The sequence below is a fragment of the Ovis aries genome, chromosome 1 (assembly GCF_016772045.2).
Source record: "Ovis aries strain OAR_USU_Benz2616 breed Rambouillet chromosome 1, ARS-UI_Ramb_v3.0, whole genome shotgun sequence".
Lineage (NCBI taxonomy): Eukaryota > Metazoa > Chordata > Mammalia > Artiodactyla > Bovidae > Ovis > Ovis aries.
This window is the reverse complement of record NC_056054.1, coordinates 123,830,563-123,849,293: the sequence shown is the minus strand read 5'-3', so window position 1 is coordinate 123,849,293 and position 18,731 is coordinate 123,830,563. Positions and strand designations below refer to the sequence as shown.

Here is an 18,731-nt window from a genome sequence, read left to right as displayed (position 1 = left end):
GAGAGTTTAAAGGTGATCAAAAAACAGAAATACCAGTCGTTTTGTTTAAGAACCTCAAAAATAGCAATTTCCCCTGGTGACAACAAATTTGTCCTGGCTTAACCAGGACAATTATCAAGGATTAAAATGCAAAGCAGTTCATGTTTTAAGGGGTTCAGTGGCAGCACAGAGGTGCTATCAGAGCCTCAGGAGCTTTCCTCACACCTCCTCTCACACCCTTTCCTAGAGGCAGCCTGGCTAGGAAGGCACATCCCAGGGAGGGTCCACTGAGGCCCCGTCCAGGGGCCTAGAGAGAACCGCACAGGCGCCTCTCTGCTCTGTGAAACAGCGACTGAAGGGCTCTGCCTGGTTCTCCCGAGGACAAGCATTTGCTGTGCGAGCGTTTGTCACTGCCATTGCAGAAGGCTGGCCCTGCTTCTCAGCCAAGGACTCAAAGGAGAGAAGCAAGGTTACGGAAACAGGTTCCCACTTTCAGCAAAGGGTTGACATACAGCGCTGAGACCCGTTCTCTCAAGCCTGGCCACCACACCAAAAACCAATCACACGCCCGATTTGGGATTACAAGGACCCCGGTGCCACCTCGGGAAACAAAAACATGCGTGAAAAACTTCTGCCACACACGGCATGGATGAGCCTCACAAATACAATGTGGGTAAATGGGGCTTCTACAGAAGAAAAGAGAGTTTAATGTCATTTGAATAAACTTCAAGCATAGGATACTGGCCCCTACTGAGGGGGAAGGGGTACTGGCCAGCAAGGGGCCTGGGGGGCTGCGGACTATGTTCCTTGATCTGACTGGGGGTTTCACCCAACTCACAGATACATAATATGACCTGTATGGGTTTCTATACGTCACACTTCAATAAAAGTTTATTTAAAACACTGTTCATGGTCACTTATCCACCAGGGCAAAAGTTAATGCAATAATAACTTGAAAAAAATAACAATATAAAAAAAGATTGATGGCTTAATGCAACCACAATAAGCCTTTGGCCATTATAAATGCTGTTCACAGACTTCTGTTTTATTCAACTTGTCCCTTTACGGCTAGTTTTCCCCTCCTGATGAATTCATATGCTTCCCTTTAGCAGATGATAAAAATTTGTTTAAAATATTCTGCTTCCATTTTTCTGTTGTGGTTGTTCTGGATTATAAGCAAGTAGCCCAAAGCAAAATTTAATGACCTAGTTTTTCTTGGTGTGCTGGTTTTGCATTTCTATTCGCCTATTTCTACAGTTTTTAAAATATTCTACTTTAATGTGAATGATCGTAGTGTAACCAGTACTTTAAGCTAGCGCAAATCCTTTCTGGTAGACATGCTCTGCAAATGTTATAACAATAAAATGTAAAATGGGCTGTATTTCCCTAACTTGAAAGAGCCATTTACTAGTTGCCTCTCTCCACAAAAGGCCTTTCAGATCCTGTCCTTCCCCTACCCTCCTTTGCCCCAAAAGGGCAATATTCAAGATCCTGAGAACAACAGTCCTGATTTTACTATTTCTCTATTAAAGTGTTTTCCAAGCCTCTGCCTTCTGCCTCCTAAACGCTCTATTGAAAGGCAGGGCAACAGACTAAATGACTTGCAGTAATTCACTGGAGTTGCATCACATTTTTAGACTGTGGACAATCTACTTTCATATTTGATGAGAAACAGACTTAGCCAGCACACCCAAGGCATGGGGGAATCAAAGAGTGCAGGAGACGCGGCTCCCCCAGTCGCTGGTAATCCACCGCTGGCCATCATCACCACTTGACACTCGCTCTTGCTCTCTCGCAAAAGACTCAGCTCAGCCACAGAACCTGGTGTCCAAGGCAAGGGTCTGCTCTAAGAGCACAGCCCTCTGATTCTTCGGAGAGGAACTGAGGGGTAGCGGTGGAGGATCAGCAAATCTGGTCACAAGGAGCAACATTTGAGTATAGAAAGATGTCAGGTTTAGACAAATCCCCAGTGGTCCAGTGGTTACAGACTCAGAGCTTTCACTGCATGGGCCCAGGGTTCAAACCCTAGGCGGGGAACTAAGATCCCACAAGCTGCATGGCAGGGGGGAAAAAAGGGTATCAAATTTAAAAAAGGAGAACACAAGAGTGATCAGCGAGGCATGGTCTCCCAGGGTACCTCATCTACGCGGCCATGGCAACCAGGAGGCAGATATCAGGGACCCTCTCAGGCACACTGACTGGTCCCCACGATGCATCCGAGGGAGCCTAACACAGCAGGTGGCTGGGGCTCCGCTTGGGCCACGTGACGAGCGGTAACGACCACTCCTGCCCTCCCAGCCAGGAAGTGTCAGTGCAGGGGACCCGGGGCTCCCCTGGCTGGTGGTCAGTGGGAGAAGGGATGAGGAGGAGAGATGGTGGACTGACAAAGGGGGGGCTGGATCAGAACATCCGCAGGCAAACCGCAAACATCTGTGGCTGGACCTACACTCCACACCTTACACAGAAATTAACTCAAAAGAGGCCACAGACTTAAATGTAAAGGCTACAATGATGAAACTTTCAGAAATAAACATGGGAGGAATTCTCTGGGACGGAGGGATGGGGAAAGAGTTCTTAAGAATTGACACCAAAAGCTTGACCCATAAAAGGGAAAACTGATAAACTGGACTTCATCAAAACTGAAGACTTCTGCTCTTTGAAGAAGGGTGTTAAGAAGGTGAAAAGATAAGCTTACACACTGGGAGAAAATATTTGCAAACCACATATCAAACAAAGGACTCACACCTGCAATATATAAAGAACCCTCAAAACCCAACAGTAAAAACAAATAAAACCCATCAGAATAAATAGGCAAAAGACATGAATTGACATTTCGCCAAAAAAGATTACAGATGGCAAGTAAGTCACAAGATGTTCAACATTATTAGCTATTAGGAAAATGCAATACACACCATCCTGAGACAGCATTACACACCAACTGTTGACAAATGGCCCACACCAACAGACCCGGCCAACCTGGGAATCAGACCCCAGTCTTCACCAGTGTGCACCTGGACAGGTTTCTGTTCTTTCTCTTTCCCTGACCCATTCACCCGTGAAGATTCCCACCCTCAGGGTAGCAGACACAAAAGGCCGTTTCAAAAATATACTTAAACCAAGAGAAAGCCAACCTTAGCAGGCTCTCACTCATCGTCAAAGACAAAATCTCTCATTTCAGTGAGAACTCAGAAAAGGCTCTTGCCATTATAATTAGAAAAACATCAAAGGCACACCCAGATTTTTAAATTAAAAGAAAAACAACAACTGTGTATTCAAAACATTAAATTACTTTGTTACTTTGTTGAAAATCACTGGAAAGAAAAGGTGAGAAGGCAGTTGAAGATCCTTCAAGAATTATTTTCAAGATTAAGGTCCTAATCTGGTAATTATGCGGGATTCCCAGGTGGCACAACAGTAAAGAATTTGCCGGCCAGTGGAGACGCGGGTTCCATCCCTGGATCAGGAAGATCCCCTGGAGGAGGAAATGGCAACCCACTCGTCTTCTTGCCTGGGGAATCCCACGGACAGAGGAGCCTGGCGGGTTAGAGCTGACTGGGTTGCAAAGAATCAGACACGACTGGGTGACTAAGCACTCACCACTGGTAATTACGGTAAAAATTATGATCCCTCCACCCACTCTGGAAGACTGCAGTTACCTGGCCGGGTCAGTTCACTGAAGAGATGAAGAAGGAAACAGGGGTCATAAAGGTCCCCGAGATCCACCGCACTCTGGTCTCTAAATATCGGCTCCTGTGCATCCTGAAACAGCCCGAGACAGAGACATGCAGCTCAGCCTCGTAAATGTGAGAGCATGCGGATGTTTGCCCACTATCACTTAGAGTCCAAATTATTTTGAATATTCAAGTGCACTAAAAAAAAATGTTTCTTACATAGAAAACAAACAGGGCTTATACATGAAATACCTTTGATATCTGCTTTGTGGAAAGAAGTTATAAATGAAGTTAAGGGTGGCCAGTGCTGACAACTGATGAAGATGGCTGATGGGTATGGGTTCTGTCTCTATACCTTTGCAAATGATTCCAGTTTTACTTATAAAACGTGAACAAATCACAAGCAAAACAGCACTCATATTTTACAGCAGCTAAAGCCGGATGGCTCCGCCCCAGGGGCCCCCGCACCTCGGGGGGCAGCAGCCTCCGGTTCTGGGGGAAGTGGAGGATGGTCCTCATCATGCGGTCACGATCCAGCAGGCGGAGGATGTCCCCGACGCTCGGCTGCTGCCATAGCGACTTGCCCAGGCTCCGGCACGTCTTCTGATGCTCCACAGCCGCTGGGCCCCACAGCAGTACCCTAGAGCCGGCAGTCACAGAGGTGATGATGGTGACGGTGGAGACCACTGTAGGCAGCTTTGTTGGGCAGCTGACATGCCAGGTGTAAGATGTTCTATCCCCATCATAACATATGGGGAGGTGGGGGTGATAGAGAGGTTGACGACGATAAGGGTGGGGATGACACTGTTGGGGATGACGGAGGCCAACGCTTGTGGAGGGGCTACGATGTGCCAGGCCCTCGTCTAAGTCTGTGTATTAATCCACTTAATCTGCACAAGAATCCCGTAAGTGAAACTCGCTCAGTCATGTTCAACTCTGTGCAACCCCATGGACTATACCTTCCATGGAATTCTCTAGGCCAGAATACTGGAGTGGGTAGCCATATCCCTTCTCCAGGGGATCTTCCCAACCCAGGGATCGAACCAGGTCTCCTGCCTCGCAGGTGGATTCTTTACCAACTGAGCTATGAGGGGGGCCCAAGAATCCCATGAGGTTGGTACTATTATCCGTATTGGGGGAAAAGAGACACAGAAGATCTGGGAAGTTGGTCAGCTGGTCCCCTGCCCAGCTGGTAAGTGGCAGAGCACGAATTCAAATCTGGAGAGTCTGGGTTGGACATAGCGGCAGAATCCTGGCAGTTCAATGATGCTCTACTTATATAAACCCTTCCCCGTTCCCACACAGCCGTGAGCAGACCAGGTGTGCTCACATAGCCTGTGGGCCCATCCCCACCTCTAGGGTCCCCTATCTCCACTTTTCACACCACCGGTTGCGATGGAAACTGCCCAGTGAGGTCACCTTCCCTTCCTCCTGGAAAGTGACCAAACCCATTTGCAGCCGGGGGCACCCTTGTGGACTTTGTGACCTGAGAGGAGTTTTCTGATGCCGAGGGGTGGCTGGGTAGACGGCTTGCTCGTCACCATGAGTGAAACTGCTCCTGTTTTCTCTCCTTTCCCTCACCTACCCAAGGGCTGTTTATTCCAGAAAGAATACAACTGATAGAGCACCAACTGCAAGGCTAGCAAAAGGGTGAGGCTGCAGGAGAGAGAATGTTTTATTCACGACCTGGGTGCTCTGAAGATGCAGAAAAGGGTTTTTTTTTTTGTTGTTGTTGTTTGTTTTTTAAACTGTTTGTTGTCTTTTTTTTGGGGGGGGATGGGCAGTGGAGGTGGTTAATACATCTTTAATCTTCAAAAAAAAAAAGTATTCTAGAAGGGAAATATTTTCCCCCTTCCCTGAAGAGTTCTCCTGAACTATTTTTCTTGGCCCAGTCAGCTAACTTCCTGTCTCAGTATACAGAGCTCTTCCTTTGTACTGAGCAGAGGCTGGGGTGCTGGTCTCAAACTAAGGAGACAAGAGACCAGGGCAGCGAAAGAGGACCTCAGATGCTGCCTGCAAACAGCCCCGGGCCCTGGGGAGCTGGGCTCAAAGCTGCGCTGGCCAAGGAGCAAGCAGCCCCTGGGAACCTGGGAGAGACAGACAGACACAGAGAGAAAGACTGACAGAAAAGAGACAGATACCGCACACATGCGCACACACAGACGGGGAGGAGAGTGGAATAAACACCCAGCCAGCATGCCCCACTCCTTCCCCACACCCATACCCAAGTCCCTCCCACCTAAAGGCCAGCACGAAGCGAAAAGCGTTCAAGAAGATCAGCTAGATGACCCCTAACACACACACACACACACACACACATACACACACACACTCCAAGAAGATCAGCTAGATGACCCCTCACACACACACACACACACACACACACACACTCCAAGAAGATCAGCTAGATGACCCCTAACACACACACACACACACACACACACACACACACACGCGCACACACACTCGGCCAGCGGGGCGCCCAGCGCACACAGCCCCGTCCATCAGGGGCTGTCCTCATGGGCAGAGGGCAGAGCAGGCCCGCTGGCGCTGCAGAGCGAGTGGAGGAGCCCCCGTGCACGCGTTTACCACCCGAGGCCGGCCCGGTTGTGTAGCGCCCTGTGCAGGGCCTTCAGGGTCTGCTGCTTGAAATCGCAGCCCGGCACCCACCTGAAGTTGACGAGGCTGTGGTTGTTCTGTTCGTAGGCCCGGAGGAGAAGTAAGATCTTCTGGTCTGAAGTCAGTTGAGGGTTAGTTTAGAAAGCCTCCTGATGGCTCCCCTCGAGGCCTCCCATATACTTCTGGCAACAGCGGCCAGTGCCCATGCCCTGAAGCCACACCCCCTGGTCCCTGCGGCCCCAGGTCATAGCATTCGGTCCCCACACTCCTGGGTCCCACTGCTCGATCCTGACACTCTCCTGAGTCACAGCGCCCTGTCCCACACCCCCAGGCCCCACCCCCTGGTCCCCACTCTCTCCTGGGTCCCACCTCATGGTCCCCACTCTCTCCTGAGTCACAGTGCCCTGTCCCATACCCCCAGGCCCCACCCCTGGTCCCCACTCTCTCCTGGGTCCCACCTCATGGTCCCCACTCTCTCCTGAGTCACAGCGCCCTGTCCCACACCCCCAGGCCCCACCCCCTGGTCCCCACTCTCTCCTGGGTCCCACCTCATGGTCCCCACTCTCTCCTGAGTCACAGCGCCCTGTCCCACACCCCCAGGCCCCACCCCTGGTCCCCACTCTCTCCTGGGTCCCACCTCATGGTCCCCACTCTCTCCTGAGTCACAGCGCCCTGTCCCACACCCCCAGGCCCCACCCCTGGTCCCCACTCTCTCCTGGGTCCCACCTCATGGTCCCCACTCTCTCCTGAGTCACAGCGCCCTGTCCCACACCCCCAGGCCCCACCCCTGGTCCCCACTCTCTCCTGAGTCACAGCGCCCTGTCCCACACCCCCAGGCCCCACCACTGGTCCCCACTCTCTCCTGGGTCCCACCTCATGGTCCCCACTCTCTCCTGAGTCACAGCGCCCTGTCCCACACCCCCAGGTCCCACCCCTGGTCCCCACTCTCTCCTGAGTCACAGCGCCCTGTCCCACACCCCCAGGCCCCACCCCCCAATTCCCACACTCACCCAGGATACTGAGTGAGGCACCGTAGGCCCCAAGGAGCACCGCGAAGTGGCTGCTAGCACAGACAGAGGGGCACAGCTGCACCACCACCGCCATCACTTCCACCAGCGCTTCTGGAAGAAAACACCACGGTGCTGCCCAGCAGTGCAGGGCTGCACAGGCGCAGACTCCCAGCCGAGGAGGAAGTGCTTCTGGGAACAGAAATGCTTGAGATACCCTTCTCTGGACAACACTGGGCTGAGAACCGCACCTCGTCCTGCCCCACGTTTTCGTCTTTTTTTGTTTGTTTTTAAATAAAAGCGTCTTGACAACCATCTCCCTCCCTGGATCTTTGGTACCAGCCTCTCTTCAGTCTCCTCCCAAGCTTTGAGCCAACAGATTTAAAAACCCAAACTTTGTTCTCCATGATTATGTTACCGAAATCTCTAGTATTTCTACTCTTGCTGGAAAAGGGGGAGCGCCTTTTGACATTTGTCTACTGACTACACTAGGAACTTGGTAATGGTTCTCTCCAATTCAGCAGTTTATGACAGTTGGCTCTGCAGCGATCTCTCACACTTAGGACATGTCAACTTGTCTCTAAACAACAGGGTGTGACTTCTGGAGGGCAGGACCCGTCAGACCTCTGCTGTCTCCCATAGCCTTCACCATGCAAAGTAGGTACTCAGTGAACTAGAGAGGAAGGAGCAGAAGCTGGGGCTGTAGGAGGCCCTGGCGGGGACCCAGCAACGGGGACCTTTGAACCCTTCGCCCTTGATCAACGTTTTCAGTCACCACATTAAGACATCTCACACAGCTGAACGATTTCTCCCAGGTCAGACACCCCCTCCCAACTTTCTGTAACTCCCAGGTTGTAACACTCACTCATGATATGGGAGAACAGCTTAAACCTGACTCCTGTAAGCCAGAATAGGCTCTAAGAAGAGGTGTCATTTGCTATGTGACCTGAAGTCAGAGGAAACAAGTCTAGAGCTTGAATCTGACAGAAAAGAAATGTTCAGATTATTGCTGTCGTTTAGCTGCTCAGTCGTGTCCGACTCTCTGTGCGACCTTGTGGCCTGTAGCCTGCCAGGCTCCTCTGTCCATGCGATTTTCCAGGCAAGAACACTGGAGTGGGCTGCCAGTCCCTTCTCCAGGGCATCTTCCTCCCGCATTGGCAGGCGGATTCGTCACCACTGACCACCCGGGGAAGCCTTCCATGGGATCTTCCCAGTCCAGGGATCGAACCTGCGTCTCCTGCATCGGCAGGTGGGTCTTTCATCACTGAGCCACCCCGGAAGCCCACGTGAGATGTTCGGATACTGCTTGGGTAATGCTTCCTCAGCTCTGGGAACACGTGGGTGCTAAGCTCCCGTGCACAGTCAGTTTGATGGAATTGGAAAGAAACTGTGTCTGGAGTGGGGCGTGGGGTGAGGAGGCACCTCTCACGGGGCTGTCTGAGGGCTCCTCCTCTGCGGCCCTCAGCAGGGTGGGCAGGAACAGGGAGTGCTGGGTGAGCATCATGTGGACCACCGGGAGCTGGATGAGCTGCGAGCACGCGGGGCTTTCTGAGAGATACAACAGCTGCATGGCGGCACGGAGGGCTTCCAAAAACGCGCGGTCCTGATACCGAAACCTAGGAGGCAAGAACCAAAGGGGAAACGGCGTCACAAACAATAAGAAAACCTTTTTTTTCTCAGCATTATATTAAGGAGATCATCCTGCGATGATCTCAAAGGAGATCACCTTTGAGGTCAAAGGTGAGAATTCTAGAGCACACAGTCATTCACCATCACCCCGACTACCCTTCGCACACGCACACCGAGCCGGCACGTGTCACAGGGAGCGCTTCTGAAAGCAAGGGCAGGACAGACCTTGCTCCCCTTGTTGACAGTGCACACACCCAGTGGACTTCCTGCTTAGCTGAAATGCCAGGAGGCAGCCTGCATAAAGACGACCCTCAGCCCACCTATCAGGGCAGCCTCCTTCCTTCCTTTCAGCTCCTCAGAATGCCCCTCTAACGGCTCAGAAGTTCTCATCTTAAATCCCTTCAGAGCCAATGAAGGAAATGATAGCATCACGCTCTGGGAAAGAAGGTTTCGGTCATATGTGAATATTGTTAAGAAGCACTGGGTACTCCGTGAGCATTCTAGAAACACAAAGTAACCAAAGACTCAAAGAAATGTCGCCAGGTCACGAAGGCAAGCCTCGGTTACCATTACCCTCCGACCTGCCTTCCCTTATTTTCTTCTTAGTGTTTCTCCGTTTCAGATCAACGGATATAATTAGGGAAATGAAAATTAGAGCCACAACGAGACACTGTTTCATGACTACGTGAGTGCCAAAAAGAAAATCTGACCGCATGAACTGCTGGTGAGGATGTGAGGACAAAATGAGCTTCCACTCTGTGTTACAAGAAAACCTTGGGGAACAAACGGAAAAATCTAGTAAAACTGAAGCTGTGCCCACAGTAAGAGCCAGTGAGTGCCCCCTTGCCCAGAAAAATCCAGCACGCAGGCACAAGGAGCCATGAGACATTCACTGTCAGGATGGGAGGGAGGCGGGAAGGAGAGAGGGGAGGCTCCGTCCCTCAGCAGGGGACCAGCTGAATGAATGGGGCACAGTCAGAAGACAGAATGCCCCTGCGCAGCAGGAAAGAATGACCGGGATCATCTCCATGAACCAACGAGGGTCTCAATAACAGTCACCCAAAAACTGAGTGCACCAAAGGGACGGTAAATTGATACATCTGTGTACAATGTCAAACACAAAAAACACTGGTCCATGGCAGAGTCAACCTCAGAAGGACAACCCTTGGACGAGGGAGGGAAGAGAGTCCATGAGGACAGAGAAAGCTGTCAGTCTTTATTAGATCTGGGTGCCACTATATTACTCTCTGCACACCTCTGGCTTTTAAACAAATACTTGGTTGTTCAAAGGCTGCTTCTCTCACCCTCGTTAGAAGCACGTGCGTAACATGGGGCAGGGAGCTTCCCTCCCCAGCACTGCCGTCTCCTCCGCCCCAAAGGGGAGCAGCACCAGCTCCACCACCTCCTTCATGCAAAAACAGCTCCGAGCCCACCCCCAGCAAAGATGCTCACTGCCTTACTCAGCCGCACCAAGAAAACAAATTCGACTTACTTGAGTCCGGTCTTCACAAATTTCTGCCAATCACCAGGGTCAACTTCCTTAAGTGAATTCTAGGAATAAAGTAAGTGAGAAATATGTGTAGAATATCTGAATTAACTTAAAATAGAGGACATGGGATTTAAACTACAGCCCTTCGGTAGGTATAGAATACAGTTAGTGAAGCAATTCACAAAAGCAAGCAGTTCTTTCTTCCTTTGATTTTTAAAAATTCTTATTTCCACTAGCACTTCTGTCATTTTATTAGATACCTATGGTCACCAGTGACCGAAAGGAAATTCTCGAACAGTCCTGTAACTTCCCCTTTGTCCACCACTCCGAACAGAACTGACTGATTCGCAACACACACACACACACACACAGGTGTAGCCACATGTGGCTGCTTAAACACAATAGTGAACATCCACCCAGGGCAAGACCACTGCGCCCTAACAGGCCCGTCAGAGGCCCACAGCCCCCGCCGTGGAGACAGCCTCCAAACACGCTCCGTTACATCACATCACAAGAGTGGCTGCTCTGGTGGGGAGGGGACAGACCAGGAAAAGCATGAGAGAGCTTTCTGGAATGATGAAAACCTTGGGGAGGACTCTGGGGCATAGGGGTGTGTACTTGCCAACGATATACTACACACTTATGATCCTATATTGCACAATATGGAAGTCACACTTCGATTACAAGCAAAGGTCAATGGGGATGCTATTGATAGCGGGGTGGCTGTGCATGTGTTGGGGTGGGGGCACCCAGGAACTCTACTTCCTGCTCAATGGTGCTGTGAACCTAAATCTGCTCTAAAAATTTTAGTCTGTTAAAAAGGAGGAAAAAAAAAAAAAAAAAAAGGAGGGAGGGGGGACAGCAAAGTCGGGGAAGGAGGGAGGCATGCCCCAAGAACACAAATCTCTACAGAGGCACAGCCCCACACCCCCACCTCCCCAGCTCGGCTCCTCCCAGGTTTCGGGGGTGCTCCTCCTCTCCCCTAGCTCTGCTATGTGGGGTTCCTGTGTGTCGCAAGTTCACAGTCCTGTAACACAACGCAGTAAGTCTGAAATTCAGGTTATAAACTCCAACACTCTGGCCACCTGATGTGAAGAGCTAACTCATTGGAAAAGACCCTGATGCTGGGAAAGATTGAAGGCGGGAGAAGAAGGGGACGACAGAGGATGAGATGGTTGAATGGCATCACTAACTCAATGGACATGGGTTTGGGTGAACTCCGGGAGCTGGTGATGGACAAGGAGGCCTGGCATGCTGCAGTCCATGGGGTCGCAAAGAGTCAGACACAACTGAACTGAATTGAACTGAAAGTCTTTTAACAGAAGTGCTCAGGCACTACAGCTTGATCTATAACCTATGAACATATTTATCACACTTAAAACCTTCCAGCTGGGGCTCTTCTCCTGAGGATTCCCTTTTAAGTCTTGGCAGCGGTGACACACCAGTCAAAGGCTCTACTTTTAACACAACTTTACACCATTCAGTTCAGTTGCTCAGTCATGCCCGATTCTCTGTGACCCCATGGACTGCAGCATGCCAGGCCTCCCTGTCCATCACCAACTCCCGGAGCTTGCTCAAACTCATGTCCATTGCATTGATGATGCCATCCAACCAGCTCATCCTTTGTCATCCCCTTCTCCTCCTGCCTTCAATCTTTCCCAGCATCAGGGTCTTTTCCAATGAGCCAGTTCTTCACATCAGGTGGCCGAAGTATTGAAGTTTCACTTCAGCCTCAGTCCTTCCAATGAATATTCAGGACTGATTTCCCTTAGGATGGACTGGTTGGATTTCCTTGCAGTCCAAGGGACTCTCAAGAATCTTATCCAACACTACAGTTCAAAAGCATCAATTCTTCGGTGCTCAGCTTTCTTTATAGTCCAACTCTCACATCCATGCATGACTACTGGGAAAACCATAGCTTTGACTAGATGGACCTTTGTTTACACCATGGGTTGAGGAAAACCTCACATGCTAGCCTTGGGGATGTTAATTATTTCTGTGCAAAAATGTAACACTAAAAATAACAGAGTGAAGGCCTGAAACAGCTAAATAGTTCCAAATTTTATGAAAACTCTAAACTCACAAAACCAGGAAGCTTACTGAACCCAAAGCACTGAAAACCTGAAGAAAATGACACTAAGGCACGTCGTCATCACATTGTTTAAGACATGTAAGAGAAAAACAATCCTCGAAGAAGCTGCGGGGAAACATTGTCATGTACAGTGAAATAGAGATAAGGAGAGATCTCTGGACGTCCCTGATAGTCCAGTGGATAAGAATCCGCCTGCCACTGCAGGGATCACAGGTTCGAGCCCTGGTCTGGGGAGACACATGTGCTGCCAGGCCTGTGCACCGCAGCAACTGAGCGTGCAAGTCGAGACTTCTGAGCCCTCGTGCCCTCGAGCCCACGCTCTGCAACAAGAGAAACCCCTGTAGCGAGAAGCCTGTGACTGGTGAGTAGAGGGCAGCTCCCACTCCCTGCCACTACAGAAAAAACCCGTGTGCAGCAACCAAGATCCAGTGCAGCCAAGAAATCATTAACTTTCTAAAATGAGAGGCTTGCTGTCAGAAATAAAGCACACCAGAAAACAGTAAAGCAGCACCTTTAAAATACCTGAAGAAAATTTAAAACTGCCTAACTCATTCTGAGGCCACGATTGTGCTGGGTCGCTCAGTCGTGTCCAACTCTTTGCGATCCCATGGACTGTAGCCTGCCAGGCTCCTCTGTCCATTGGATTCTCCAGGCAAGGGTACTGGGGTGGGGTGCCATGCCCTCCTCCAGGGGCTCTTCCCAACCCAGGGACTGAACCCAGGTCTCCCACATTGCAAGCCGCTATTACCTGATCTCAAAGCCAGACAAGGATATTACAAGAAAATAAAATTTTAAGCTTATACCCTGCATGGACAGATATACCAAAATTCTTAATAAAATATCAGCAAATCAAATCCAAGAGTACATAAAAATAGTAATATGTCATGACTGAGCAGGTTTAACCTAGGAATGCAAGGTTGGTTTAATGTTCAAAAATCAATTAATATAATTCAGCTTATTAACAGTCTAACACAAAACCAGATAACTATCTCAGGAGGTGAAACAAAAAAGCATTTTGACAAATCTCTACATCCATTTCTGACACAAGATGGCTCATCATTTCAGAGCTTGCCCTCCACCTGCCTTTCGCCTCTAAGACATGGCCCCTCTTATTCCCTGCTAGGTTGAACTCATGCCCCCAGCTTAAATGTATCTGTAAACCTCGGTCTATCTATCTCCCTCCTTTCCTTATGCATCTAACCAGGGTCCCTAATAAGAAACACCTACCAACAGTTCATTTAACCTCAGCAGCATTTGCTTTTCCTGATCCTGGATACCATCCTCCTGCTGGCCGTCACTGAAGGATGCAATTAGCCACTGCACACAGGCCTTCAGTAGAGTCTTCTTCCAGGCTTGCAGCTCTTCTGCCGACCCTTCCAGGATGGCTGAGACGGCGTCAGCCACGACCCAGCTGCAGCAGGAGACAAAAGTCCAGGGTTCGAGGCTTTTGGTATAATCCAACATCACAACAGGCCACAGAAGACAAACGCCCTGAGTCCCGGTCCCTACAACTAACTCCCCAAGTTCAGAAATCAGAGGCTTCACCTGCCCCTTACTCAAATTTCAAAGATGCACCAGAACTTTATGACGAGGAGAAACACTATTAACACACCAGAAAAAGAATATATTGTCCAGACTCTGTCTAATCAAGCTATCTCAGCCTCAGCACTATTGACATTCGGGGCCAGATAATTCTTTCTTTGGGGGGGAAGGGCCTTTCCTATGTATTACAGGATATTTAGCTGTACTCTTGGCCTTTATCCTCTGGAAGCCAGAAGCTAGACTCTCCAGTCCCATATCGTGACAATAAAAAAAATGTGAGACAATGCCAACTGTCCCCTGGAGTGGGCAAAATCTCCTGATTGAGGACCATGACTCTAAGGGACTCAGAACCATCCACTTATGGACATGGTCTCACTCCAGCCAGGATGCTGTTAAGATGGGTTCTCAAAGGAACTGCCTCCTCACTGGCAGACACAACCACAGGGCAGCAACTTTCACGGTTTCTTAAGCACTTCAGGGAAGGGGAAGCTGGGACAGGAAGGACCATCAGACAGGGCTGAGCTTTCATACCTCGTGTGACTGGCTGGAGTCTGCAGCAAGCTGGGCAAGTGGTCCATGAGGGCACGCAGGTCCTTGGCTCTGGCAAACGGGACCAGCTGGGCCAGGATCTGCTGTGGCAGCCCAGACTCTGGGGGCCCGTCAGCACTGAGAAGCCTGGTCTGCAGTGGCGTCCACAGAGCCTTCCTCAAGACAGGAATGACAGTGGAGGAAGCTGGGGCAGAGACGAACAGGAGAGGAGGGTTGGACGCCATGGAGCACCAGAGCCAGCTCAGTGCTTTAGGAACCTTGTGACCTGGGTGAGGTCACACTAGTGGCTCGAGGTGGGACCCCAGCGAATTTTGATGCCGTGGAAATTGACAAATGCTACACATTAGTCTCCCCTGAGAGCCGGATGTTGAAACATTCAGCAGCACGCCACTGGCCACCTGTCAACACTCAACCCTCACAGGGACCGTTCAGCCCCATGGGCCCCAGCTCAAAGGTCATGATGAGATGGTGAGCACTCAAGTCCTGAACTCACTCGGGAATAGGAGAGGGGCAGGGAGAGCCATGGGCTGTACGAGTGGAGGGCCTCTTACTTTGTAAGAACCTTTTTTTGTCATTGATGGTATCAAGCCGTGCGGCACAGAGGCAGAGCAGTGAGCAAAATGCCATTCATACATACTGGTAAAAAGGAATTAAACTGGGGTGATCAGAAAGTGCCTCAAATCTGAGACCCAGTGGGGGAAGAGAGAGAGCTGGGTGCGGCTGAATGGCTCCACTCAGCAAGCTCAACCAATGTGCTGGACGGTGGGGAAAGGGGCAAAGGACCCTCACCCAGGCGCGGCCCTCTCCCCCTAGCGAGACCCAGATGGAGCTGCTCCATCCTTGGCCCCCAGTGGCCACAGCTACTGGCCCAGCTTCCTCTGGGTAACTCGGAGTCGACTCGGGAGCTGGGGCAGACACCAGCGGGGAAACAGAGCTAAATGGAACCCTGGAACATGAGGCTCCAGGGCTTAAGCGTGGAAACACGTAGAGGAAGGGACGGGGTCCTACCGGCTGCCCCCAGCCGCCCCTTTACCTCCTGTGGGGCGTGTGAAGCGCCCCTGCGTCCTGCCCTGCAGGTACACGTGGACGACGGGGAGGAAGTCGTCTGGGGCCTCCCGCAGGCGGAGTCCGGAGCCAGCCCGCTGGCACCAGCACTCGAAGCGCAGCCGGTGCGGCCAGCTGTGCCGCAGGAGCAGGGCCGCCGTGGCCAGGGCTGCTGGCGTCCGCCGTGCCAGGCAGTCGTCGAGCAGGGTTAGCCCGACCGCGGGGACCAGCGCCGGCTCCCTTTGCAGAGCCCCAAGCAGCACGGCGTCCAGCTCAGCCACGGCCAGCGTGGGCAGCAGAGCCGCCAGGCCCCGCACGTACTCGGAGGCCCAGAGGAGCTCCCCACTCTGCGGCTTCTCCTGGGCGTGGCTGCTCAGCAGCTGGACCAGGGTCCTCCCGAGGGCGGTCAGCGGTTTCTCCTTCCGGGGGGGCTGGGTGGGTCGCTGGGTGGCCAGGCGGGCCTCGGGCAGGCTCAGCAGGGCCAGGGTGACCTCCCGGAGCGGGGCGTCCTCCATGTAGGGGTGCAGCTCCTGCAGGGCCTCGAGCGGAGGGAGGAGGGTCTTCGGCGTCGATGTGGCCGAGCCGGCCCTTGGGCTGCGCAGCTCACAAAGGACACTCTGGGTGACGGCCTCCGAGTACCTGGCCAGCAGGCCCAGCTGACCGAGGCTCCGCAGGGCCGGGGCACTGGCCACCAGCAGTGGAAGGATCCCTGAGCTGAGGCTAGCCGCCAGGAGCTTCACGAGGACTGGGCTGAGGGCATGCGGCGGGAGGGCCTGCCGCTCCAGGGCCAGGAACCAGCCCTCCAACGTGGGGTGTCTGAGGACAGCCACCAGCACCTCCTCCAGCGTCTGGAACAGAGCCACAGAGCAGAGGCCTCAGCTGCCGCCCCGCCAGCGGCTGCCCTCGAGCTGGACAGACAGCAGAGGGCAGCTTTCCTTAGCCATCCTCGGCCTCAAGCTCATGCTTCCCTGCCCTTCTTGGGGGGTGCCCACAGCACCCCAACCCAGACCCACTCAGAGCTGTGACCCCACTGGAATGCACCTCCTCCCGGATGAGACCAACGGGCCTGGATTGTAACTCAGTTGGAGCCCCTCTGCCCCGAGACCAGCAGGAATCTGATGAACGGAGGCTGAATGAACTAACTGTGCAGAGAAACTGCTCTCCACGGTCATTTAAGCAGGCCGGGGCTACGCAGAGATGCTGACATGCAATTATGATCCACCGTCTTCTGGTCTCTCCCTAGCAACCCTGCCCTCCTAAGTAAATCTGGGCGAGGGACACGAGTACCACCTGACCACAGGGACAGGGTGGCCTCCACTGAGAAGAGATTCTGTGGTTGAGGGAGGTGAGCAGGGCTTACACGAGCCAGAACTGAAGGTGAGCCTGCGTCCACTCTCAGAAGGAGACTAGGCCCTCAGGGAACAAACTCTGACCCCGAGACTAGTTTAAACCACTGAGCAGAAAGCAGCCGAGCACACTTTGCTGCATCAGAGAGGGATCTGATTCAGCTGTGCTGCACACGGTTCCTAGCCAAGGAGGCCACCCAGCTCCTGGGGACAGAAATCTATTTTTCTCCTTATTTACTCTTCAGGGAAGGGAAGAGGAGCCTACGAATTTGCCAACTGAGCTTTCCCAAGTGAAAACAGCAAAGCACAGATTAGGAGTGCTGTGCCTGACGACTGGCTAACAGATGGCTGTGCACCAACCCCGCCCCCGCCCCAAAAGCCCCTTGGAGACCAAAGCAAGGGAGCCCTGCATTTGATTATGAAATGAGGAACATGCCTGCTTCCTGAACCCCATATAACATCTCAAATGGCAAAGGGTGAGAAAGACTTGGTTGGGCCTTAGGTAAGCAGCTGATTGCCAAGCCACCAACAAGAGAAGGAGGCTCACTTTTCTCGGGCAGAGTGGTCGCTGGAAGTATTCACAATGGAGGGCTGCACCCCTACCCAACCTTTACTCCATACAGGCCACAACCCTTTACGAGGAAAAGATGCAGGCTGGGTTCTCAGGATGCTCGGGGCACACAGTGGGAGGGAAAAGTATTCACAGAAGGGGAATGTGAGCACCCAAAGTGAACGTGCCTCCCTCGGGATGGGGGTGGGGGTGCGGGTGGTGTTCAGTATCTCCTCTAGTGACCTCTGCTTTTCCCTGCTTCCCTGCAGTGAACAGGTGCTAGCTTCCAACCAGAATGTAGGGAAAACCAGCGTCTATAACCTCCCAGGAGAAAGGCCAATAGGAAGGGGGAAGAAGGGTGGCCGTACCTTGTCGCTGGCCAGCTCCAGTGAGGCCATGGACTCCATGTCCACAAAGAGGTCGGACTCCGCCTGGGCGGCCTGGCACTTCTGCTGGTTCTGGGCGTCCAGCTGCTGGCAGTGGATGACCAGGCGCCGGAGGAGATCCAGGAGGAACCGCAGCAGGGGCGGCCCGGCACTCCGGCCCAGCTGTGAGGCAAGACACACGACCCTCAGGCCTGGAAGGGCGACGCTCACCGCCAGGTCCCCCGGGACAGATCGGGTGACGCTGCCAGAAACCAGGATCAAAGAGGGAGACGGGCCTCAAACGGCAACACCAACAACATCGAAGTCATGTCTCAGTAAGACGTGCGTGCTAAGTCGCTTCAGTTGTGCCCGACTTTCTGTGACCCTATGGACTGTGGCCTCCCAGGCTCCTCTGTCCATGGGATTCTCCAGGCAGGAATACCGGAGTGGGTTGCCATTTTCTCCTCCAGGGCATCTTCCCCACTCACGGATCAAACCTGTGTCTCCTGCATTGGCAGGCGGTTCTTGACCATTAGCACCACCTGAGAAGCCGTCTTAATTAAGACATGTTCTCCTAAATCTTCATGGAACACTGAGGTTTGTTTTGACCAAGATGAAGAGGAAAGGCCCCCCCACCCCCGGAAAATCTAAGCTAAAACTCTGGTAAAGCACCTCAGGGACAGAACGCTCAACAATGAGCCATCAAATTTAGACTCATGAAGGAAGATGGAAGGCCTGGCCGTGACGCTGACCTGGTCAGCCATTGGCAGTGCCCCGTCCTGACCGATCGTTGCCTGGGTGACCAAGTTCAGCCGCGTTGGGCTCCCTATCTGGGATCTAGACCTCTAC

The 18,731-nt window shown here is 52.2% G+C and overlaps 1 protein-coding gene across 1 annotated transcript in view; it reads right to left on the bottom strand.

Moving 5' to 3' along the window:
• Positions 1-18,731, bottom strand: part of URB1 (URB1 ribosome biogenesis homolog) — a 76,062-nt gene that overhangs the window by 16,697 nt on the left and 40,634 nt on the right. Inside the window, exons 21-30 of the mRNA XM_027978333.3 lie at positions 17,886-18,065; positions 15,611-16,469; positions 14,560-14,761; positions 13,714-13,897; positions 10,398-10,456; positions 8,699-8,892; positions 7,280-7,390; positions 6,321-6,384; positions 4,119-4,290; positions 3,636-3,738 (exon numbers count right to left, since the gene is read on the bottom strand). Of these exons, the coding sequence (XP_027834134.2) occupies positions 3,636-3,738; positions 4,119-4,290; positions 6,321-6,384; positions 7,280-7,390; positions 8,699-8,892; positions 10,398-10,456; positions 13,714-13,897; positions 14,560-14,761; positions 15,611-16,469; positions 17,886-18,065 (2,128 nt within the window). The remainder of the gene's footprint in view (positions 1-3,635; positions 3,739-4,118; positions 4,291-6,320; positions 6,385-7,279; positions 7,391-8,698; positions 8,893-10,397; positions 10,457-13,713; positions 13,898-14,559; positions 14,762-15,610; positions 16,470-17,885; positions 18,066-18,731) is intronic.